Genomic DNA, 26307 nt, shown 5'->3' with positions numbered 1-26307 from the left:
TCGGGGGCTACTTTCAATCATTCAATTGCGTCTGTTGGGCCCCTTAATCATTTTGCTCCATATCCCCAGCGTCCAGGAAGACTTCACAGTGCTTCAAGTAACAAAAACTCAATTTTGGAATTCAAAAATTCATCATCAAACAAACAGTTAACATAGTTATTGCTAGATGACACTACCAACGGCAATGGTTAAAATCAAAATCGATATATCGTGAATCTGTAATCGCAATCGTCCGGCATTTTGTGAAAAGTAGCCAACTCGTGGCGCTGATCGTGTCTCATTCTCTGCGTCGTCATCGTTGGAGTTAGTTGCTGAGTTTTTTTAGTGTGAATAGGAATTATAATTGAATTATAATATCAAATTTTATTAAATTTTAAAACTCGTCTAAATATGGTAGCACAGAGGAAAGGAGCTGCTAAACAAAAAGGTGCCAAGGTATGTGTGAAATAATCTCGATCGTTGGGAATTATTGATCCTTGATTGTAATGTCCGGTTCAAGACCACGTGGTCGTCATTTTAAGACTTAAAATTCGATTTATTAATGAATGCTGATCGTTATGGGCGATTTTGATCTTAATTTAGATTAAACTGATTTCAGTTTGGTGTGTAATAATAGTACGTCTTTTAAAATTTCCCCTCATTATTGTACGTCGGAAGATGCCAACACGCCGAAAATGGCGCAAGTCCTAAAGAGATTCCGTGCATTTCATTTAACGAATAAAACAAATAACTATAATTCCTTTTTTTTTAAATGAATTTCGTTCACCATGTATCGTTGATGCGAATCAGTTTTTAATTATTGATATTTATTTCCATGCATTTGCAACCGTTAGTAACGTGGCATTTTCGCCAACGTTTTTAAAAACGAATACAGTTAAATCACTGTCGGAAACATTTTAAAATTTTAAACACCCTGTTCATTTCTCTCGCTGGAAATAAATTTTTTCATTGGTGGTTTTTACATGCTCATGTCTTCGGCCGGATTGGAAGTTTGATAAAATATATTTTACTAAACTTGAAACAAACAAGCCAATAAGCCTATTTGTTACTCTTATTGATTGCATTTCGCAAGTTTCGTAAAAGTATTTATAAAACTTCCATACCGTTAATAAGTTTTAAGTTTTATAAAAACTTGTATATCACTGCCTAAAATTTCTCAGGCATCTAGATTTTATTAGCCATTTGTGTAGAAAATGTGATACTGTGCACTTTTAATTTACCTTTATTTTAGTTGAATCTAATAAATTATATTGTTTTTTATCTGTACAGTGCGTTAAAAATAGTTTTATCATTGATAGGGTCAGCAGGCAAAAAATACACCTGTCAAGATGTTCGAAGAGAAATTCGATGAAGAAATGGGTATTTATATTTCTATATATTCTGATGACGAACAGGGATATATTTAAGATGGATGTGTTGGAGCGGGGTGCTGTGCCTTCCCAAGACATCCAAAATTTAAAATAGTGAAATCTCACTAACAGGACAATGAAAATGTGGCTGTTAATGAGGGTGTTAGTTTTATTTCTGGGGAAACGAATTTTTGGTTAATGTACGTGGGACATAAAATGACAATCCATTCTGCATAGGTGCTAATGTTTCTGGTTCATCTAATGTTTGGGTGAGAAATCTGATTTTTTATATCTTCGTAGAAAAATTGTTTCATTTGAATGTAAAATCCCTAAAGAAAAGTCTTTTCCGTGCAATTTCATGCTGACCATGTTTTCTTGGGGAAAATATAGGGTATCTGGATTTTAAATAGGAAAAATCTAATTGTTACCAAAAACAAGCAAAATGGCAAATTAAAAATCTGGATTGAAAATGTCCTGGATTTATGTGCTCACCCTTTGCAATTCCGAAAAGTCTCCCTGGTATTTTATTTGCGACATGTTTTCTTTGATGTAAAGTGGGGCGTCACATGATTAACATTTTGAGTCAGCAAATTAGCATTTGTGACTATAAGTCATAATTGATAATATTAAAATATGATTGTTATGGCATTCTTAAAATCAGGCTTGTAAGTGCTCGGGTGAAACAAAAGCGAGAAAAACTGACCAAGATGGTGAATGTGCGATTCCCAAATAGCCGACACCGAACCTTGAACTAGACCTTCTTTCCAGGGTGTTTTTAAATCTATCTCGATAGCTGAAGCCATATGTGCAGACATATTCTGCTGTTTGAGCTTTCAATTGAAATGAAAAATTTGATTTTGAGTTGAATTGTGTTAATTTTTTATTGTATTATGATTGTTGTCCTAGAGGGATATATTTCCATTGCAAAGCTGAACATTCATCACTATTGACAAGCTTTAAGCCAATGTTGGCATGTCTGCATTTTTTAGTTTTTCCAATTTTTTTTTTTGTTAGAGGAAAAGAACTGATCTAGCTTAAACTGATGCATATCCATTTAGCGATTATTGACAATGGGTCTTTTCTATTGTCTTCTGTATGCTAATTTTTCCCCCACTTCCTTGAGTAATATCCTCTAGCGTTTGTACCCAGGACAAAAAAAACATGCTTGTGTTTAATCTTTTCGTTCCATAAAGTTTAGGGAGAGTTAAAAGAACTCATTTGGAAAGTGTTTTTCTGATCGTGATATGTGTATTCCCTGACTGTCTAAAGTTGCTGTTAATGTGAGGTTTGTATTGTCTATGGGAAAAGTTTGGTTTCAACAAAGTTTGGCTGTTAGAGGTTTTACCATGTATAATTTTGAAATATCTACTTTAATATGGTTCGTACGGTCCTTAAAGTCCTTGGAAAAAAAGTTAATTTTCAAGGCCTTGAAAATCCTTGAAAAAGAATTTTTAAGAATTCTGCGAGTCCTTGAAAAATTTGTTTTCCGAAATAGCTTTCGCCACTTTTTTTTTTACTTCGTAAGTGACGTAAGAAAACAAGTTCAACTGTTTTCCTAGAGACCGTAACAAGTCTCACGCGGCAGTGTTTTACGTCGGGCGTGATTGGCCGACTGTTTCTGGAGGAGTCAAATGCGTTCCCCCCCCCATATCTCCGCCCATGCTGTGTAAGGCTGTATAAGGTTCTTTAAAGAAAGAAAACAAAAAATGAGTAACGAGTGTGTGTACTTTTAATTACTTGTGTGGCTGAAAAATCCCTTCTATCAAGATTGGTTGCTGAGTGGGCCAGACAAAAATGTCGCCAAATGCAAGCTGGCAAAATTGCCACCAAGGCAGTGGTCCCCCCCCCCACGCGTTCTAATACCGGCGATGGTATGACGTCAGTGGCCTACATAATTACTTGGAAGATCGTGTGACGCGTTGAATGTCGGCGCATCTCCGTTATTTTCTAATGGCATCCATAGTTTAAAGGAGTTTAAAACAATAAATAAAAGAAATAATTTCAGTATCGATGATATGATTCCAAAATTAATGAAATAGTTCCAGAATTAATGAAAGAAAAAATTCCAGAATTAAATAATTTTAGAATTAATGAAAGAATTCAGCATTAATGAAAAAGAATTTCAGCATTAGCGAAATAAATAAATCCAGAATTGATGAAAGTAATTATTCCAAAAGTAATGAAAAATTATTCTAGAATTGATGAAAGAAATAATTTAATCTTTTTCTATCTTTAGGAGAGGTTTTTTTTTTTTAGTCTTTAAAAGGAAATTAATTGCAATATTTAGAGACTAAACTAGGTTTCAATGAGGAAATTGACAGGCACGAACTGTTATTCAATGTGTCATATGTTTTGTATGATATATATGTGTATGTGGCCTCTTTTATTCATTACGGATGTGAAATAAAATAGGTAGAAATGTAATCTCCTGAAAGTTTTAATCAAAATTAAATATGCGCCTATTCATGTGAAAAATATGCTTTTGTAAAAAAAACCTTGAATTTTTAAGTTTTACCTTGAAAAGTCCTTGAATTTTTTTTCGTTGGAAGAGTACGAACAATGTTTAAATACAGTAACATCTGCCAAGTCTCTTAAATTTTATGGGAGGCTTTAATTTCTCCGCATTCTCAAATTCTTGGATCTTTCAAATTGATTTGAGAAAAATTGCGTTAAAGAAATTACTTCTAGTTTTTAACCTAAAATGTTACGTTTGATGTCAGCTATTGTCTTTTAAAATACATTTTGAAATAATCAAGAAAAGTTTAAATTCTATATTCTTTGTCTTCTGTAAATGTTTATTTTATGCCTGGGTGAGGAGGCACAATCATTCTTCCAGGGAAATTAAGTTGAGTGAACCTCAAATAACATTTGAGAAATTGTCTGAAGCAATAATTCTTATTTTTTTGTGGCTAATTTATTTCTGAAGTACATCCTCATTTAAATTTGCAATTGCTTTGAATCATTTTCTGATAAAATTTTTAATTTTAATGATAATTATAAGAAATTTTATTACATAATCTAATACAGCTGGCGTTCATTTTGACAACTCCCATTGGCGTTTCCGGAGAGTTCTCCATATTTGAGAGATTATATTTCTCCCTTTTGAAATAATGGGTCCCATTATATCGATTATATTGCCAGTTATATAATGACAGTGTCGGTTGTATTGATACAGAAATGGTGATTTGATATTTATGTAATTTTCTATTTTCTTATAGATGCTGAAATGGACAGTGACAGTAAGTTTCATACTTATGCTTTATGAGAATTTGTCATATTCATAACGAAGACTTAATTTACGATTTATTTTTATCTTAATGTATAGTTTAATCCGAAGCTGTAATTCCATTTATTAGCAAAATTAAATGAAAGATATATATGTATATATAAAATAGATAAAAAGAATGTTTTATTGTTGCCCTTGTGGAATCTTAGTTTATCGATTCTTGAACATCCACTTGTCAGTAATACATATGCACTCTCATGTTAGACACTTAAATGCCATTGTGCATATCCACAGTGTAATAAAATTAGATATAGGATTTGTAACAAGTTGCTAGAAATATTTATAGCTTTATTTTGAATTGAATGTTTATGCTCAGTTTCCTGTATTAGCTTGCCAGCGTTTCTATTATAGAAGCTTTTGGTGAAGATACAGGTACATTAAAGAAAGTTTCTCGTACCCTTGGATTAATTATAGTTCTTGGGTTCCATTATTCTTTAACAAATTGCCCATACTATCATAGCAGGGCTAGACAGATACCAGACTTTTTAACAATTAGAAAACTTGATATTTGTACTATCTGTGCAATTACCAAATCAAAAATTCTAGATTTAATTAAAACTTCAAACTTTTGGGTTTGTCTAGTCTTGATTTTACGATGCATTTTTGATTTGGGTATTAAAAGTTTGGCTTGTTTTTTCCCTCAAGTTTGACAAATGGTATTTTCAGGTGGCTCAGATGAAGTTCCTCTGACAAAGAAGACTCCGAACAAGGTTTCTCCCGGGCCTAAGAGTGCCAAAAAAGACATGCATGTAAGTTTTCAAGTACAAGGCAAAACTCCGAACTCTTCAAAAAATGTTCCCAAAGGCCGTACCCCCACTCCAATGGTGCCCAAGAATCAGCAGGCTCAGTCATTGAGAGAGCAGACTCTTAAAAAAGGCATGGCTGGTTCGCCTAATCTCAAGGGATTCGCAGGAATGAAAGCAAAAGCAACCGGTGTAAAAGCTCAAGGTAACTTTTTAAATTTCAAAATTATCGACCATTAGATGTATATTGTGATTGCTGCTGATTAAATGCTGCCAAGAAGACAGTCTTTTTATTTTGGCAATGCTGATATAATTTTTTTTTATCGAAGGCAAGTTTCAGTACTGTTTCAAACAAAATGATGTCTGCTTGAATGTCATTTGCATATATTACAATGGCTTTTTTAAAGCAAGATCCTGTTAAGAACTTGGCATTGCCTTCAAGTTGAAGTGAGGATTATAATTGTTTAAAAAGATTGTGTATCTTTAATAAATTAGCATTTCAAACTCTAAATGAAAGTAAATATTAAATATGAATACTTATAAAAATTTATTTAAAAAAATTAATAAACTGCGATATGAATGTCCTTGAATTTTTAAATTTTGTCTGGAAAAGTGTCTTGAATAGCGAAAGATATTTAGCAAAGTTGAGAAGATATAGCTGCCAGGTGTCTTAAATTTCTATTCCATCTCACTGAAAAAAATTCCATCGTGATTACAAATTTCTAGGTGGAATAATGAAAATGACGTTGCAAGCTTAGAGTAGTTTTGCTGTTGCATGAAATTCTGGAGAAATTATCAGTTTTCGAATAGAAGGACATTCATGAGATGGACAGTTTAGTTTTGGATTCTTGGCAGTGGGTGACCTGTATTTTATATGGCCATTCGTCTTTCATGATCTCTCATTTTGGTTAATTTTTCACAATCAGTCAGCACCAACGTGGCGACTTTTTTCTTGCTAAGTTTTTTTTTTTTTTAAATCCTTAATGACATTTCTGTGATGAAAGCGTGATAGATACCAGTGATCGTGCTGGTGGGTTAGAAATGGATTTTTTTTTTCTGGCTTCAAGATTAGAATGCTAGTGTTTCAAAAAAATTCTGTATTTGAATGGTGTAATTATACTGTTATTTTAGGTAAACGTAAAGCAACAGATGATGATGAAGACGACGATGATTTTGAAGATGATGATGACGACGACGATGTTGACTTGGAGGATGAGGAAGATGACGATGCTGCTGGAGGTCAGTCAAGAAACAATATTGCTTGTGCAAAATGTGTCAAAATTAAAATTTTTCAACATCACTCTTGAAAGTATCTTCACATGTTTTAGTGTTATGTAAAAATGTCATTAATCAGGAACATTTTTTATAGAGCAAAGGTATGTAAAGGATCATTTAATGGCATTGAGAATTTTGACATGACATCTTACATGAATGCTGACAATATGTGATCCAATAGGGAAAAAAAATTACATCTGAAGCTTTTAAAATTAGTTAGAAAAATACAGCAGTTGAGTATTTATAAGATGGCTTCGGTAAGCTATGCCGGTTTAAGTATGTATGTGTGTATTATTTCCATATAGATATATTTTATTTTAAAACGATGAGTGGTAAGAGAACTATCTATAATAGGAAAATAACTTGAATATACTGATTAGATTGAAAGTCAAATAACGTATTAAGTTTGTTGGGCGCTGCGGGAAAACATTTGAGTGAGCAAAATGGATAGGAAAGAAATAGGTTTCTCTCTTTCCAGACTGATATTTCTGAAAAATCTTGTATTCCTTGATTGCTCTATCAGGAGAATTTTGTATAATATTTGTTGCATAAAATATTTCCATTTGCCTTTGAATGCGTAAAATATGGTTTTTGGTCTCCTGTATACACTTGCCAGTGTTTTCATTGTGGAACCAATTGGTGATTTATACAGGTATATAAATATGAGTTTTTACGTACCCATGAATCATTTTAGTTCTTGGGTCCCGTTAGGCTCTAACAGAGCTAGTTTTTAATAAACTGGATAATTTATTGAAATTATTTTGCCTGAAATCGCAATCAAATTTGTTTTTCAGGCTTTAAAATACAAGGTGGTGAGGATGACGACGATGATGATGATGATGAAGACGATGATGACGACGACGAAGATGATGAGGATTTAGATTCTGAAGAAGAAAAAGAAATGATGAAAAAGACAAAGGCTGTCCTTAAGAAAAAGCAGCCGCAACAGCAGCAAAAAACTCCATCAAAACAGGTGCCTGCCAATGACAAGGCAAAGCAACAGACTGCATCACCAAAACAGAGTACGGCATATTTTTTTTATCATTGAAATAGCTGTATTGTTTTGAAATGAGTATATTGAACAGAACTTGCGTCAATATATTAATTTTTGTCTTAGTAATTCAAGGCTTTCTCAAACTTTTTGCTTTCCTTGCGGATGTGCATCAGTGGCTTCCTAGAATAGCCTTACCCTTTAAGCAGTTTTTAAAAATTTTCTCTTCGTATTATAATAGCCACGTTGGAAAAAGTACCACATGAACTACAGATATTTCAGGATAACCGAAATAAAGTTAGAGATATCTCTGGATTACCACTGTAAGGGTTAACATTCATCATTAAGAGCCTTCAGTCTATCCCTTGCATTAAAAACTTGTTCATTTTATTTTAACATGATGGTAATTGAGCGTATATGCTTTAAATTTAAAATTGATACATAGAACTGGCATGAAGTTAGGGTTTTTTCCCTGAGCTATTTTTCAAAAAAAGACTATATATAATACAAGTTTTGATGTACTTATTTTGCACTAATTACATTTCTTGTTAAATTTGATGGGAATTACGTGTCACACTTCTGTGTTGCCATAGCTTTAGTTGATATTGTGTGGCCATGTGATGGCCTTTAAATATGTCGCGAATGGAAGACTTGAAGCTGCATGGAATTTCCAGGAATTGGTGTACTTTTAGTGAACGTACAATTCTTTTTTGAAAGCAGGTCTTACTTTCCAGACTTTGATATACAAAACATAGGAGTTGGGAACTGTTATACCCCCAAATGTTAAAACGTAACTTTTCTGTATGATTTTAGTGATTTCTGTAATGGTGAGTAATAGGATTGGTCAAGTGCATCAAAAAAAATTGAGTGTCATGAAAATTGTGTTGGCACACCTTCTAATAGAAATTATATAAAAACATAGTATGGACGGAATGCGTTGATAAGGTGCTGGATGAATTGTTCTCATTGCTAGCACTCTGTAAATATTTTTGGAATGAAGTCTCGTTCATAGCGATGTATGAATTAACGAAGAACTGCCATGGTGTTCTTGTTTATTATTTGAGCGGGATATCAAAGTTACTCATTATTTGCCAAGTGAAAACGACATTCGGCTGTTTATTTCGCGATTGGATAATAAAATGAAAGTGTTTGACTTTTTCTCACAAATGCAAATTTTTTTTGTAAGTGCAAATGCCTTCGCGAGTGTAATACTGTAATCTGGATTTCAGTAAGTGGTTTTCTCCATTCCTTGTCACAATAAGCAAAGTATTAAGCTTTGGGCTGGTGCGAAAATTCCCCTTTTCTCCTTGAACAGTGCAGATTATCAGTATCTCTTGGATTATTTTATACAAGCATAGGGGGGTGGTAGGATTCCTGACCATTGTCATTGGGAAAGAAGCCATATTAATTATAATGGCTTTTACTGTATATACAAGGTTAGTTTTTTTTAAATGTTCCATATATCTTATTTTATAATTAAATTTAATAGGTCTGTGTATTTCAGGTGCCAATGCTCAAGTTCCGTCACAAGGACTAATGCAAAGAGGTGAGTTGGGAGTTTTTGTCTAATTGTAAAAAATGCAGTTAAAAAATAATTATCAATAAAGGAGTTTTTTGTCAAATTAGAATGCTTGGTAAAATATATCAAGACCATTGGTATTCTTTCCTTTCCCCCCCCTCTTCCCGGTTTATTTTCGGACAACAATAAAAACATTAACAGTAAAGCCTCGATAATCCAATATGTATAGGACCAAGGCTACCTCGTATTATCGAAAAATTAGTTTTTTTTGGATAATTGAATGTTGGTTTTACTTAAAAAAAGACAAGCAAAAGCAGTATTAGTATACTTATTTTAATTTTATTCTTGAATAAGATGAATTGGATTATTACATATTATGGATGTTAGTTTGATTATTTGACATTAAATTCAAAAACTGTTTATATTTAATAATCTGATACAATAGTATCTTATTTAATAATATTGACCTGTGATGATAAGAGATGACGATTTGAGGTATTCTTGTATATTTGAGTGTTATAGCATATGTGTGAGTTCTTCACGCAGCTGTTACTTCTCTTTTTACAAGTTACTTTTATGATTGCGTGAAGGCATTTGTCTGAGGTCATTGATTTTTAACTTGGACTGTTTTAGGGGTTTTTTTTTTTGTATTGTATTAAACGTTTTTCTTCATCTTTAGCTGAGATGGATAAGAAGACTTTGTTCGTGAGAAGTTTACCTCCTGATGTGATAGAGGCTGAAGTTAAAGCGCTTTCTTCTGATATTGTTTGTGCCAGAATTCCTTCCAAGCAATTTAAAAGCAGAGGCAAGCCCAGGTGAGTTTTTAGTAATATTATGATGCCGGACTAGACAAGTCCCAGGTTGTCCCAATGTCAGATTTTTTTTAAAGTCATTAAATAGCAGGCTTAGAACAGCATATTTAAAATTGATAGCAGCATATCTGCTAATATAAAAAAGGGTCACTGTCCTATTAAAAGTATATTTTTTTCGGGTAAATTTTTTTTTGCTAAAAAAAATTGTTCAAGATTTGTTGAACCCTGACGGAGTGTTGCATAGGTAATGAATGCTGTGATCGATATTAATCTGAATGTCTCATTTTATATTTCTTATAAAATATAATCTCGTGGAATGTGCAAGATCTGCCTGCCTTATGTTCATGAAATTAAAATTTTTTCTAACCTGATGTAGTTGTATTGCCATGGCTTGTTTTATAGGATTAAATGAGATGTAGATTCATTAATTGAGTACATCTGGTCTTTTTTTTCTGATCCATAATTTCTTCCTTTCATGGTGCAATAGCTTGAGCATTGCTTTGAACCCCTGTTTTTTCATTTGACTCGGGGGCCAAGATCAATGCAATATAAAATTATGGCAATGAACTGTGCTGGAGGAAATTTTCCTTTGGTCTCGGAACCATGCCATTACATTATATCATGGCTGTCCTGTATTGATTTCAGATTATCTTCATTGATTTATATATTTTATCCTACTTATGTATAACTTCTATTCATGTGTTGCAAAAAAAAATAATTGCTATCATGTTCATAATTTCAGATTTGCATTTATTGAATTTGAAAACGAAGAGAAGGCAGAAGAAAACTTCAAACTTTTGTCCGGAAAAAAGGTTCGTGACAGCCAGATAGAATTGGATTTTTGCGGTGCAAAAAGCAATAACAAAGCCTATGCCAAGCAGGCTGAATCTGACCAGACTAGGCAAGTCAATTCAAAGAAGCTGTTCGTGAGCAATTTGACTTCAGAAGCAACCATCGCTGATATTGCACATCTTTTCCCCAAGGCACGTTCATTGGTAATGTCTGAGAGAGATGATCCCAGGTGAGAAATTTTTCTTGGGCTACTCAGGAATGTAAATTTGGCACACAACTTATGCTTGCATTTTATTTACCCCATGATTGTTATGCATGCTTTGCATTTCAATTGCAAACATCGATGGTGATAGCACACATGAAAGATCCAAAAAGAGAAATTAGTTTTTAAAATGAGTATTGAGTGTAGTGCTTGTCACCACGATGACCTGGCATGTCCACATTCTATATATTATCTTTCGAAACTGAATATTTCATTAAATTTGTCTATTCCAAAGGGTTGAGTGAAATCCATTTTTTCAATGGATGATTTTAATTGCCTTTGGTAAAGAAACAATTGGGGTGAAATTGAGAATTTTGATCTGTACAAAGTTCCAATTTTTATTCTAATAACAAGTTTTATTGCGAGTTGCTAAGATTGGAGTAAATGCATGTTCTAGTTTCCAAGAGTTTTCTGATTTGAATCCTTGAATTTTTATTATGGACATCTTCCTTAACTTTGCTGCTTGTCCCAGATTATCGTCACTGTTTGTAGAAGTTAAGAAAATGCAAACCCCCTATATTTTCCCCGCAGTTTTCTCTATAAACAATCTAGAAATGAGCAGTTTTCTTTCCGTAGTGTATCTAGGGATTGAAAGTTTTTAAATTGAAATTATTATAATTAAATTTAAATATTACCCCCAAAGATCCTTCCTTAAATCAAAAACCTTACCGTGTGCCAGCAACATACATACCATACCAGGTTATTTCAATATTGAGTCAAGTTGACTTACATAGGTAGATTTATTGCTGATTTGTCAAATAGACATACTCCAAATTTGTTGATGAAAGCTTGTATGTGTAAGTTAAAGTAAATATCCCAATTATTTTTCCAGTATACTAATTTTTCCAATATTAATTAACCGTACATCGGACTTTGTACATTCCCTCCTTCAATGAATTTACACATATACATTCAAAACAAAGTGGAAATTTGAATTGTTGCACGAGAAATTTGCATGAGACAATGACGATAAAAATGGGAATGTTTTCCTGAAATGCATGTGGAAACCCCATTAATGCTGCCTTCCTTCTGAGATCTCAGCAAATTTTTCATTGTTGGTTAATTTGAATGGAACCTGAAACGCATGGAATACTTGTCAATTGCTCGCATGCATAAGACTGTGATGAAGATATCAGGTTTGTTTTCTCACAATTTTGTATGAGGAATCCTGAATGCTGCCTTCCTTCTGATGTCGGTTGCATGACGTGTCTATAAATTTGACATTTATTACACAGAATTGACAAGGCATTTATATAAATTAAGCTTATAAAGCAATCAAGATTATGCTTTATCGACATAGTACTGTTCAAACATAAGTGAAATTAGAATGTACTTTTTTGTAAAATCATTGGCGGGGTCTTACACGCCTCGTTGAAATGCTTCACTTTTCAACTTGCCATGATTTCCTGTGATTGTTAAAAAAAAATCCCTTTTGGGAATAAAATTGTCAAAGTTGAGAAGAAAAGGTGGTTTGTTTTTAATATCCCACAATGTAAAGCATTGTAAATTGTTGCCATTGCATCAATTCAATAAAAGGTATATATGAAGGAGACAAAATTTGTAGAAGAGCCAGCATCGATTCTGCCTTGTAACATTCGAAATTGGTGAGATGACTTGTACATGCTTTGCCTATATGTGGGGCCACATCTAAATGCTTAGCAGACATGCGTTTTGGAACTCTCGTGTACTGTAGAAGGGGCTATTATAAAGGTATATTCCGTGTCCTGTCCAGTCAGTCTTGTTTTAGGCCTGACTATTTTTTGTCGCCATGATTTTACAGTAATGATTGGTTATAAAGTTGGAGTAGAAAGTCTGATATAGCTGCCATCTCCCAGAAAATTATTTCTCTGAATTTTGAGTGATTGTAAAATCCCTAATTTTGGATTTAAAAAGACCATTGCTTTAGTTTTTGTTTCTAATTGTCACAAGCATTGATAATTTGTTTTACCTAAAACTTCAACTATAAAGAAATCATATTTAATTTTTTTTTAAATATTCAATGTCTTTTTTCTAAGTTGTGTAGAGCCCCCCCCCCCCCCCCTCCTTGCCATAGAAAATTCTGGATTATCATTCTGGCCAGTGGTTTTGAGATCAAAACATTGGTTATAATCATCCTGTATTTTGTAAACAATTCCTAATTGTTCTTCATTACATATTGTATTTCCCTAGTTTTATCAAGCTTTTGTAAAATATCTTGTTAATTAAATATCCCAAAACAGTTTTGCATTGTTCTGCAAGAAATCCTCAGCCGAATGAAAATGTTCTGCAGTGAAATTCATTTATAGTGATTCCATGCAAAACAATTTCAACAGCTGTGGTAAATCTGAATCTAATATTTTTGTGGATCTTTTTAACAGGTGTATAGCTGTATTTTTCCGTGAGGACAGCGAAGCAGCTGAGGCACTGAAGAAAAGTCAGGGTGCAGTTGTTAATGGTAGGATAATAACTGTCATGTATGCCTTCGAGGCTAAGCACAAACCTAAGCCTTTCAGTAAGTGTCAAATGAACTATTACTTTATTTTTTTCAGTTTTTTTTTTTGTGTTAGGGTGAAGATATCAAGACCTGTAATGTTGATCGTCTGTTATATTGGTCCCTATCAGTATAATCAGTAAATTTACTTGCTATATGGAAAATCTTCCTGGCTCGAATCCTTAGAATTTTTAGTTCATGCATGTGTGATGTACATAGGTGCTAATGATCCTGATTTACCCAGAAGATTTAAAAAAATCGGGTAGGAACGGAAATCGGGATCGGGTAAAAATCGGGTATTCTTTAAAATTTAGTCTTTATAAGAAAAAATTTTGACATTGTCAAATGTTTCTTTAAATAGGGAAAAATTCCTTAAGGATGTACTCGTGTTTTTCTGCAGTCCTAGGGTGGCAATGTTTCTCAGGAGAATAGGGGGGGGGGGCAGTATTAGAATTTGTCCAAAGATGAGAATTATCAAATTGTCTGTTACAATATTAGTGTTTTAGGCGACATAATTACCAATGTTTTGTTTCTGATTTCTAAGTAATATTAAAATACAATATAATACAATTTGATTATTGGTATCGTGGGATTGGTATGGGTTAATTCAATTGACTATTGAATTTTTATTTAATCATTTGAAAATGACCAATTTTATTTGTAATTGTGGTGAAGCTGTTTTTAGCCAAATCACCACCATATTCAACCCTATCTTGTTTGAAGTGACAGACATCTATAGTCAACTCCTGGCAGTGTTTCTCCACGGGTTCTGGAATTATGTTCTCATTCGCCCCTGTGGTTTTTTCCATATGCTCGATCCCTTCGATAAATTGTGGCTCTTGTTCATTAGCTAGTCCCTCAGTCATGTTCAATAATGGAATCTGCCCACAATTTTCTCCAAGCAGAATTTAAAAACCATTCACACATGTGGTTACAATATTACTGCTAGTTTTGTATCGTAAATTGTCATGTTTGCATGGGTCTTTATTTTTCGGGGGAAGCACCCTGGCAGGACACTACGGCAGAATATTGCACAGAATTCCACAGTTCACGTGTGGGTGAAAGCAAAAACCAGTTCAGTTGTGATAACATGGAAATGAAGCATAAAATTCAAGTTTTCTTAAGCACACTATTAATGGGTGTGCCGATTCATGATGAAATATTTTCTTTGGCAATTATACGTTGTAAAGTTCTAGGTAATTGTCTGGATACTTTCAATGCATGAGTGAAGAGCATATTTTTGTACATTAAAATACTTTTACTATTCCTTTATAAAGGAGATTGTCTTCCATATAACAGAAATATTACATTGAAGTTTCATTGTCTTTGTTTAGAGAATCAAAGGCCAGGACAGAAATTTGAGCACAAGTTTGGTCCTCCATCGAAGAAGGCTAAAAAGGAGCCAGCAAGCAGCGACGGTGAAGATTAGAATGTTCTATGTATAATAGATATTGAACAGCATAGTTGATGGACTTATTTTTCCCCCCCCCCCATTCTCAACCTTTTTTGTTCATCTGGCAAAATTGACATGTATTAAGCCTTGAATGTATCATTAAACATTTTTTGGTTACAGTTCTGTTTATTTTGTCAGGCATAAATCTGGTCATTCACCTGGCGATTGTTTATCTTTGAATTTTATTATGGAGATTAAGAATTTTGAAGTCAAAGTATTTCAAAAAGATTGTTGGGGGGCGGGGGAAGAGGTCAATATTCTGCAGTGAATCATTTCAGAAAAAGTAAATGTCTGTGGTGACTTTGTCTATTTTTAGGGGTCACATGACAATTTTTCTAGAGGTTGCGACATGATTTAGATTACAATAGATCCTACCTACGGATCCTTATACTGCCTTGTGAGAATCTGAACATTTCTCACAATCAGAAATGTAATTTTTCAGCTATTGCTCAAAATTTGAGTGCTATAAAAAGCCTGACCCCAAAGGCTCTTAATATAATTTAGGATTTACAGAACTGTTCTGTCCAGCAAAAAGGGGTTTTGGAAATTGATATATTTTTTATGTAGTCTGAAGGAACTGATATCAATGGGATTTTGTATAAGTTCTGCCCATCCTTCTCTCAAGGCTGGCTTAGCAGGCTGTTACTGGTGTAATTTAAGCATATGACCATGTTGGAAAGTTTTTATTCATTCACACAAAATTCAAGAAATTTTGTGAAAGTGTGATTACCGTCTAATCTGTAACCATGTATTGGTTGAGCACCAGCAGATGGCGTAAGATTCTTGTCTATCACAGCGAAGGTTGGTGACCCAGGTTCAAACTTTATGAGGGGATCACTGAGTCATTAACAAGTAAATTTCAATATAGTGATATGGCCAGAGTTAGTGTTTGGTAGTAGCAGTTACAACATTGGGCCAGCTTGTGCTAGTATCGGGACGCAAATGACTGCACTACCAGCCTTAAGTACGATGCACAAAATTTTAACTCTGCGACTGTTTAGATTAGCATATGCATCAGTGTCAATGGAAATCCACATTGGTTGAATATCTTTTTAGCTGAGATATCACTATACAATTGAATTTACTATTTAATTTTTCTGTTAAAAAAAAACAATTGCGCTTCAAACAATATGTATAAATTTATTCAAGATTTTAGTGACAAGGTCCTTTCATCTCGAGCAGAAAAACCAGCCTTTTCTTATTGGGATAACTTTTTTTTAGTTGCCATGGCAACCTGGGTTTCATTAAGCCCCAATAACATATCTCGGGAAGTTTCTACTCTACTCTGGATTCCCAAGAAAATCCATTTGTGTTCTACCCACATAGATTTCAAGCTGGATAAAAGAAAAATTCCTTTAGCAAAAGTGAAAATTGGAAAAAAAAAGCTTTAGCAAAACGATGGATGTCTACTCATTTCATACCTCCTGAATGTATTTTTCCAAAAAAACAGCTATTACTTTCGCATTCTAAGATTTTCTTTTCAATTTTGTAGCTTTAACCCCCCCCCCCCCCCCCCTTAAGCTTAAATTATCACCATTGCATTAAAGTTACGAAGTGTCGTTTTTTCAAGGAAAAGATAAAAGTTTACCAAACCAGCATAAGTTGGTCTCTGAAGTTTGATAAGATAGTGTCCTGTTTTTCTGAAAAATAGCATTTTTGTTTGCATGATTTTCGATTTCAATAATGACAGGTGGGGCTGAAACTGAATGGGGGAAGCAGCAAAATCATGTTTGTCCCCTGCCATCTAGACATCATTACATAGACAGAGGATCCAGCATAGCAGTAAAATGCTTGTCTACCACCATGATGCCTTCATGGTGGTCATCATGGTGGTAGACACGATCGGATCTAAGGTGATGATGGATAGACGATGTCTCAATATATTATTGCTGAAAATCCCCCGTCCCAAGATACAATCAGCAAAGAACTAAGGCCAAAACAGTATTTCTGACAGAAAATTTCCAAAATAAAACCATATTGAAGTGTAGTTTTTAATAAATTTATTGTGATAGACTATTTTCAGATGTTAGTCCTAGATGAATTAATACAATAATGATTTGATACAATAATCATGATAATATAATACATGATGATGTGAAATTGTCACAAAAGCATAATTTACTTTCATATGAAAATTCCTATAGAGATTCTTCCCTATGAAGATTCCAATCCTTTCTTTCTTTGGTCACTTCATTCTCTGGTCCTATCAGAGCAGTCCCGCTCAGTTTCGCATTACTGAGATATCTGCGAAATAAAGGAAAATATTTAATAGTTCATGCAAAACAAAAAAATACAGTACATTATATGTTATGCCCATGGACCTACATTTGGGAAGACACAGGGACTCTGTTCCCGGGAAACATGAAGTTTACTTTTTGGAAAAAAAAATGAAAACGACTGATCAAAACAGTATACAAAGGGACATTAAATCCCATTAAATAAGGGATGGGCTTTATAAATTTTATCGAGATATCTAATTTTTGATCTGCATTACTTCATCTCTGTTAAGAGGATCCCACGGTCATTGTGTGCAAGCAGCATAGCAGTAAGATGATGATGGATAGACGATGTCTCAATATATTATTGCTGAAAATTCCCCCGTCCCAAGATGAGGAGATGGAAGTATAACATGATATTCTCTGGAAAGAAAGATTTCTGTAAAAATATTACCACAGTTGGTGAGCAGTGGAAAGGTCGGGGCTGTGGCTAGAAATTTCTTCTGGAAGGGGACAGCTACAGTATGGCTAACATGTGAAAATGACATCACTGATACATAATAGTTTCTTGAGTTCGCAAGTACTCAATTTGTACATCAACTAACTTTTTCGTGGAAGAAACGATGTCTTCTTTCGTAACCAGAAAGAGTTTCTCTCGTAGTTTCTGTTTCATCTCGTCCGTGATCCCATAAACAAAACGATCGTAACCTTTGAAACCAGGTGCTACGGGATGGTCAACCTGTTGGAGAAATAAGTCAATACAATATCTTGTAGGAAAAAATATTAACGTGATGCTTTGGAACTTGACGTTCCACAGTCTGGCAATTTGTTGCTCAAATCCCCCCCCCCCCAAGTTATTGGGAAATGTACCGTGATTCATTCCAGTCGATTTAAAAGTGGACCACTTGAGTGATTTTAAATGTGCTGCAGGTCACTGAAGTGATCCTTAGATATGCTGCAGGCCATTTAAGTGATCTGGAATGTGCATGGGTCACTTGAATGAATAGGAAATGCTGTTGGCCACTTCAGTGATCTATGCCACTGGTAACTTGAGTGATGTGGAACTGCACAGCAGGCTGCTTAAGTGCTCTGAAACTGTGCCACATGTCACTTAAGTGATCTGTAAATATGTTCCAGGTCACTTGAGTGATTTGCAAATACGCCACAAGCTACTTGAGCAATGCGGAACGTGACAGGCTACGTAAGTGATCTGTAAATGTACTTCAGATCACTTAAGCAGTCTGGAAATGTGTTGTGGGCCACTTAAGTTCCCCTGGAGTTGAGCTGAGTCACTAAAGTGACCTGTGACATATTAACAAATCACTTGAGCAATGTAGAACCTCGCCATGGGCTGCTTAAGTGCTCTGTAAATGTATAATGGTTCATTTAAGGATCTGTAAAATGTCCCATGGGGCATTTAAGTGCTCTGAAAATATGTGGTGAGTCATTTAAGTGATTTAAAAATGTGCTGCTTGGTTCATTTTTAGAAAATTAGGTTTGAGGTCGCTGGCCACATCAAATGAGTCAGAGGGCCACAGGTTGAGCATATATGGTATATGCCAGTGTTTCTCAACCCTAGTCTACCAACGTGACGGTTACTGTGAAGGTTCAAACCTGAGGGAGGAGATAGATAAGACATTTTCCCTAATGAGCTTGAGGTGACCACCGATAGACAGCACCTTTTATTTCCAACTCATCTCATTAATGGCAGTAAATTGCGATATAGCGATATGTCCAGAGTTGGTGTTTGGTGAAGTAATGCTCCTCAACCACTGGTACCGGGCCCTGACATCAGTCAAACAGGGTGGTTCATCATTTTATTTTTGTCCATTTATATCCATATCAGTCATGTGTATGACTGGTTGATTTCTACTCCCAAGAGGAAATCAACGAGGCTGTGAGCTTCCAAAGGTTGAGATCCACTGGTATATGGCTTGCATCACACCAGATGACTCCAAGGGCCATATTTGGCCCACAGGTCATGGATTGAGCATATATGGAAGCACTTGCATCAAATTGCCAGATGAACGGTAATGGTTAGTGTTGAATTTCAAGGAATCACAGCATTGAAATTTATTATGTATTCTTCCCCCCCCCCCAAGAGATTTTTGTCGCCTTCACAATTAAATGAAAGCAATAGACTTTACTAGTTTCCATGAAATGGTAACAGCTATCTGCATGGAATAATTGCAGATTCACCTTTATTTATTATCTTTCTGGAGTTCAGGAGTCAATGATGCTTCTTTTTGAAATATACAGTAAATTTCACTGAGTTAAATCCTGACATTACCTGTTTATCGATACATCGGGGGGGGGGGGGTAGCATTATCATCATGCGCCACCAACTTTGCGCTGTTGCCGATATCTGTTTTAAATTGGTGTTTGTTTCTACACAGAAAATATGTGTATAAGTATTTATTTGCCATAAAAAAATTATAATTGATTAGTTTAACATTTAATCTTTAGCACAGAGAGTGACCAAAAGAATGACCTAGAGAGTGTAAGTATGGGAATGACCAAAAGAGGAACCTAGAGAATGTATAAGCACAGGAGTGACCCAGAGAGTGTAACCATGGGAGTGACTTTAAGAGCAAAGCATATATGCATGGGAGTCACCCAGAGTGTGTAAGCATGGCAATGAACTAGAAAGTGTGTAAACATTGGAGTAACCAAAAGAATGACCTTGAGCATGTGCAAGCATGGGAGTGACCAAAAGAGGGATGTAGAGAATGTATAAGCAGGGGGAGTGATCCAAAGAGTGTGAAAAAATGGGAGTGACTTCAAGAGCGAAGTATATTTGTATAGAAGTGACCCAAGGAGTGTATAAGCATGGGAGTGACCTAGAGAATGTGTGAGCATAGGAGTGACTTCAAGAGTGAATCATATATGTATGGAAGTGACATGAGGAGTGTATAAGCATAGGGGAAGTGACTTAGAGAGTGTGTGAGCACAAGAGTGATCCAGAGAATGTGTAAGCATGGGAGTGACTTCAAGAACAAGAAACGAGGTCAGTGAGCAATCAAAAAAAGTGACCTAGAGCATGTAAGTGTCCAAGAGAGAGAGACTTTGGAGTAAACATGAGTGACCGAAACAGTGTGCAAACTTGTGAACAAAAGAGTGACGCAAAACAGCTAGGGATGTAGACAGTGAGTAACTTAAAAACAGGTGTATTTACAGGGCGGGGGAGGGGGGATTAAGCAACATATAGCCCAGGGTAGAAAATTTGAGAAAGAGTTATCACAAGAAAGTCAGACTAGAATGGGAGTAGGGTGGCAAAATTTGTGTAACGCCCACAGCAGGTAAAACCACAAATCTACCCCTGGGTTCACCCATGCCCCAGACATCACCATGCTTGAAAAATGAGAAAAACGCCTTCCCTAAACTCCCTGTCATTAAGGTTTGGCAAACGAAAAGTGCCTTTCCCATTAACACAGAACATTTTCCAATTACAATTATTTTATTTATTGCAAGCAACAAGAGAGTTGACTATAAAGATCATCTCACCTTACTGAACACTCCCAATTTGGCTTCATCTATATCTACAGTGGAATAATTGCCCTCCAAAAGCCATTGGACACCATTATCAAAAACGTTCAGCGTCTCTTCTACATTTGGATCCCTTCAAAAAAAGAAAAAGTATATATATGTTCATTATAATTCAGGTACAGCAGCTTTCTCGGCCTACAGTCTACAAATTTGAGATGGATGGTCAGATGGCACTCATTACAATGGCCTCACATTATAGTGACCATTATTCCATTACAATGGCTGGAAGGATAAATCTCAAAATACTTTTATACAGGGTGATTCAGAAAAGGTAGAAAAAATTGTAAGAGGTGATAGTACACACCAATACAAACAATTGTCATCAAAGAATGCATGGTCTAACATGAAATGCAAACGCGCTAGCGTGTTTCGAAACGGCTGCTCCGCAAACGTTAAAACAGCATTCCTGTTCAAATTTATTGGGAGAAAAAACACCATGCATGCAAATGTAACCTAGGGGAAGAAGAAACCGTATGCAAATCTGCATCACAGTGAATAAAAGGTGCAGACGCCAGCCTTGTGAAGTTAATACCAGTGTGCAACCATTCTAACAGTTGCAACTTACGGGATAGCATCAGCACCTTTTATTCACTGTGATGCAGATTTGCATTCGGTTTCTTCTTCTTTCCCCGCGTTACATTTGTATGCGTGGTGTTCTTTTTCTCCTGATAAATTTCAACAAGAATGTTGTTTTAACGTTTGCGGATTGGCAGTTTCAAAATGTGCTAGCGCAGTTGTATTTCATGTTAGGCCATGCATTCGTCAATTACAATTGTTTGTTTGTGTTGGTGTGTACTATCGCCTCTTAAAGTTTCGCCATCTTTTTGAACCATCCTGTATAATAAACATCCTACATGTTACTTTTTCTTATAATGACCACCCAATGTAATGTTGGTTTTCGATAGAATGGTAGGGTTTGTTAGAACGTGCGTCAACTGTACTAATGATATCCACACATGTTTAAATAAAAGATATATGCAAACCATGAACATTCCTCTGGGGAATTTCTTATAAATTGGTGCATGGTCTTGACATATTTACAACATCATAATTGTGAGTGTTTTGTGCTCAAGAGTTTGAATTCCACATTGGGAGTTAGAGTGACAAATGCCTAAATTTTCGTGTAGGAGGTCTATCTGCTCTCTATGGATAAATTTTTTTGAACAAGAAAGTGCCTTGCATTTGTCCCTTGAAGTTGGAAAACTAGCTTCAGTCCGCTACCACCATTGTGCTGCCAGCGGGATTCAAATTCGAGTAGCTCCAATGCAAATCCATCACAAAGAAGCATCTCTAGACAGTAAATCATTTTTCAGAACATGCATGCGTGCAGCTATGTTCGTTACTTCCAATAGGCATCATTTCTTTGATGTCACTGCATATGGCAATTAGTGAAATTTTGATACCGTCGTATGGGTCATTCTCATTCTCACAAAATTGTCCTGAATTGTGTCCGCAGCAGTTTACATTAAACATATTTGATATAGACCTTTTTTCGTCACTTTCTATTTATATTCCAGTTTCCTGTGACAAGTCTTTGTTTTTAATTTTTTCATCTACAGATTTTTAAAATTTGCGAAAACAACTTTTCACTTCTTGAAAGTGTCCTCCTGGCTGTCCCCAGCCTATTTTTTAAATTTTAAAATGATAACTTTCTATCCTAAAACAAAAATATATTATTTTTCCAATATATATTTTTAGGAACAGAATATACTTTCATAATTTTAAATGTTTTTTGTCAATAGTTTATAGCCAAATGAAAGTTTTCTTCAGCTTTTTTTTCCATCTGTGACATTTGGAAACATTGGTTCGAATCCTACACCACCAGTTGTCACCCATGCATTGAAATTTGTGTTGAAAAGGTTGAGAAGAATGTAGCCATCATTTGAACTTCCCTTTAAAGCAATTATAATCGTAAATTACTTCACAAATCAGATTTATTTAGGAAAAAAGAGGTGAGTGTTTTTATTAAATGTTTTTCTCCTGGCTATTTTCTTTCTTTTTGTGAGAACTATATAACTGAAAATTATTTTCATTTGGCCACATCTTTCAGTTTAGAGACATCTATTATGTCTGAAAAGTACAAGTTTTGAATATGCTCAGTTTTTGATCAGTATTGCAAAACATGTGAAAAGTCTTTCTCCTGGCATTAGGTAGCCAGAAGAAAATGGAGGGGGAAGAGTGAAAAAAAATACAAATTTGTTGTTTGCAACATCAAGCTGCAGTAATGTTTTATCTCAAGACTTTGCTTTAAGAATGCAACTCATGCTCTAGAAAAAAACTGATGAAAAAAAGGAGTGAGAAACACAAATAAAACAAGAAATAAAAATGCAATTGCCAAAAAACTGTTCAGAGAATCATTGCTTGTCCAAGTTTAAAATCATCTACCAAAGTAGATGGAACACGTTGCGATTGTGAAGCGTAAACATCAAATTAAGTGCTGAAGCAGGCAAAATACTTTGTTAGATTTGTTCATCTTTTAACATGGTAAAATTTAAATTAACTTTTTTCAACATGAATTTTTAACAAACTTCACTGCTGACTATATTTCATTTATTTAGCATGTAAAGAAGTGTCCTCAAGAGTTTTTTTAATAACTTTTTTTTTTTTTTGTCCAATTTTCCTGAGAATGACCAAAAAAAAACCAAGATAAATACTTTATCTCCTCTCTATCATTTATTCTGTGTGCTTATTTCTATACAACTCCAAAAATAAGGGGGGAAAACACTGTCTCTTCTATTACCTAACTTCATTTTATTTTTTATTTAATTTCGTGAGAATGACCCGTATATATTTTATTAGAACTGGAAATGCAAGAGCCATCCCTGGCTCTAAATGAGGATAATAATAGTATCAGGCCATGCACACATAAATTGAACCCAACAGTAAAGGAATTTTTTTTAATGAATCAAATATTCAAAAACTTATAAATAAATCCTGTGAATTTAGGCAATATGAATGAACTAAATATACATTGAAGAGCCAAAAAAACTGGTTCACCTGCCTGATATCGTGTAGGGCCCCCGCGAGCCCGCAGAAGTGCCGCAACACGACGTGGCATGGACTCGACTAATGTCTGAAGTAGTGCTGGAGGTAATTGATACCATGAATCCTGCAGGGCTGTCCATAAATCCGTAGGAGTAAGAGGGGATGGAGATCTCTTCTGAACAGCACGTTGCAAGGCATCCCAGATATGTTCCATAATGTTCATGTCTGGGGATTTTGGTGGCCAGCGGAAGTGTCTAAAGTCAGAAGAGTGTTCCTGGAGCCACTTTGTAGCAATTCTGGACGTGTGGGGTGTCGCATTGTCCTGCTAAAATTGTCCAAGTCCGTTGGAATGCACAACGCACAATGGACATGAATGGGTGCAGGTGATCAGACAGGATGTGTACGTACCTGTCACCTGTCAGAGTCGTATCTAGACGTATCAGGGGTCCCATATCACGCCAACTGCACACGCCCCATACCATCACAGAGCCTCCACCAGCTTGAACAGTCCCCTGTTGACATGTAGGGTCCATGGATTCATGAGGTTGTCTCCATACCCGTACACGTCCATCAGCTTGAAGCAATTGGAACCGAGACTCGTCAGACCAGGCAACGTGTTTCCAGTCCTCAACAGTCCAATGTCGGTGTTGTCGGGCCCAGGCGAGGCGTAAAGCTTTGTGTCATGCAGTCATCAAGGGTACACGAGTGGGCCTTCGGCTCCGAAAGCCCATATCATTGAATGGTTCGCACGCTGACACTTGTTGATGGCCCAGCATTTAAATCTGCAGCAATTTGCGGAAGGGTTGCACATCTGTCACGTTTAATGATTCTCGTCAGTCGGCGTTGGTCCCGTTCTTGCATGATCTTTTTACGGCCGCAGCGATGTCATAGATTTAACTTTTTACCGGATTCCCGATATTCACGGTACATTCGTGAAATGGTCGTACGTGAAAATCCAAATTTCATCGCTACCTCGGAGATGCTATGTCCCATCTCTCGTGCACCGACTATAACACTTCGTTCAAACTCACTTAAATCTTGATAACCTGCCATTGTAGCAGCAGTAACCGATCTAACAACTATGCCAGACACTTGTTTATATAGGCGTTGCCGACCGCAGCGCCGTACTCTGATTGGTTCTATATCTCTTTATTTGCATACGCATGCCAGTACCAGTTTTTTTGGCTCTTCAGTTTATATATAAAAATAATATTAAAGCATTTTCTATCTTCACTACTTCTGATTGATTCTAGTGAGTGTGGATGCTTTTTTCCTGAAAAGTCTGGTATGATAGGCTGATAACTCTTTTTAATGAAACAGTCAAGATTCGTCTGATAAGCAACATATTTCTTGTCTCCTTATAAGAACTTCAGTAGCAAAGTCAGAGAATTTTGCATGTTTCTCGTAAATACACCCCTCTACAAAGTCTTACTAAGAGATTGTCACACCTTATTGTGAGTTCATTTAAATCTGATACAGAACAAGGTGATAATTTTTTCGCACCGCAGCCATTTTTGCACATGAGGGCTAATTAGACCGAAACCTACAATTTATTGCTGATTCCGAAAGGCAGGCTTATTTTTCATGCTCATCGAAAGGTTGGTGCGCTAACCTCTCGATGGGGGGACTCCCTGCGGTAGGAATTTTTTCTGCGGTAAAGTCACTGTTTTTTTGTTGTACCCCTATGTCAGGAAATTTTTCTGACAAGGACGAACCAGGTATCAAACTTGCAACACCTCTAAACATCCTTTGATACTTTAGGCGAGTATCTTATCGACCTGGGCTACCGCGCCCACAAGGTGACTGAATGGTACAAGTTTTACAAGAGGAGCCACATCTTTGGACTATGCTCTCATTCATCACTCTTGTCTTTTATAGCTTCGCCACATTTACATATTTGACCAACATGGGACTGTCCAACTTTTTTGGGCCATATTGGAAGAAATAGAGATGTTTTGTAAAATTCTAACAACTGTGAGTCTCACTTCTTTGGGAAAAACATGAAAGGGAAATCTACCTGAATAAATACTCAAAAAGTTAGTAAATTTTTTCTATATATGTTGGTTTAAAATGATCAATTCAGCCACATTTATGGCAGTCTTGAGTCGCATGTGTCTTGCACTATGCACCTTTGATTTAACACATTGAACATTGAAGGACCGGACACACCCGCTTCCCATCTCAGAGAGATAGCAAAGCTTTAACACAGCAAAGCATAACCTCATCCATTTAAATAAATAAACTAACCTGTATGACATCATGTTGAACATTCCACCAGAATTTAACGAAGCTCCACCGCCATAGGCCCCACCTTTCTCTCTGAAATCATATGTAAATACACTATGTAGAAGTTATTTCATGAAAAAGAAGAAAAAAGACAGGCCATACTTTAAGAGGCAGTATATGATGTCTTTGTTTGTCACAGGAATGCAGTGTCAGGAATGAAATGTACAGGTACTCTAGAGCAGTTTTCTTTGACTGCTGGTTCGGGGACCAGCACCGGTGTGAAACACATTTCAATTGATTCATATAGCTACTACATAATTTTTGGATTTATCAAGTATAGTTTTTGTTTTGGTTTATATTTCTATCTTAGCCATCAACAGAT

General features: G+C 35.5%; 2 protein-coding genes across 3 annotated transcripts in view; one reads left to right on the top strand and one right to left on the bottom strand.

Moving 5' to 3' along the window:
• Positions 1-251: 251 nt before the first annotated feature.
• On the top strand, positions 252-15071 carry LOC149081291 (uncharacterized). 2 transcript variants are annotated; one of them, XM_089238131.1, is made up of 11 exons: positions 252-435; positions 1299-1359; positions 4568-4588; positions 5302-5583; positions 6510-6617; positions 7448-7675; positions 9149-9190; positions 9843-9978; positions 10718-10996; positions 13387-13520; positions 14834-15071. In XM_089238131.1, exons 1-11 carry the CDS (start codon positions 391-393, stop codon positions 14926-14928), a joined length of 1431 nt encoding a protein of 476 aa, XP_089094257.1. In that variant the 5' UTR covers positions 252-390; the 3' UTR covers positions 14929-15071. The 2 variants fall into 2 exon arrangements, with proteins under 2 accessions (XP_089094257.1, XP_089094255.1); XM_089238129.1 differs by having other exon boundaries at positions 269-435; positions 9134-9190.
• Positions 15072-16937: 1866 nt separating this feature from the next.
• LOC149081290 (presequence protease, mitochondrial) overlaps positions 16938-26307 on the bottom strand; it is a 45859-nt gene continuing 36489 nt past the window's right edge. Inside the window, exons 24-27 of the mRNA XM_089238128.1 lie at positions 25947-26018; positions 20673-20787; positions 17774-17907; positions 16938-17196 (exon numbers count right to left, since the gene is read on the bottom strand). Coding sequence (XP_089094254.1) covers positions 17091-17196; positions 17774-17907; positions 20673-20787; positions 25947-26018 — 427 coding nt within the window. The 3' untranslated portion in view covers positions 16938-17090. The remainder of the gene's footprint in view (positions 17197-17773; positions 17908-20672; positions 20788-25946; positions 26019-26307) is intronic.

Source organism: Pholcus phalangioides, unplaced genomic scaffold, assembly GCF_987345545.1.
Source record: "Pholcus phalangioides strain wild (caught in Gottingen) unplaced genomic scaffold, Ppha-v1.0 ptg000010l_1, whole genome shotgun sequence".
Classification (NCBI taxonomy): domain Eukaryota; kingdom Metazoa; phylum Arthropoda; class Arachnida; order Araneae; family Pholcidae; genus Pholcus; species Pholcus phalangioides.
The sequence above is the reverse complement of the archived record's forward strand: the minus strand, read 5'-3'. Positions and strand labels throughout refer to the sequence as shown.

What these genes read in the sequence shown, in the direction of transcription:
- LOC149081291 (XM_089238129.1), top strand. Translation starts at nt 391, where the DNA reads ATGGTAGCACAGAGGAAAGGAGCTGCTAAACAAAAAGGTGCCAAG. An exon ending in ACAAGGACTAATGCAAAGAG is followed by an intron (nt 9,191 to 9,842) that starts GTGAGTTGGGAG and finishes CTTCATCTTTAG; the next exon opens with CTGAGATGGATAAGAAGACT. An exon ending in GCACAAACCTAAGCCTTTCA is followed by an intron (nt 13,521 to 14,833) that starts GTAAGTGTCAAA and finishes GTCTTTGTTTAG; the next exon opens with AGAATCAAAGGCCAGGACAG.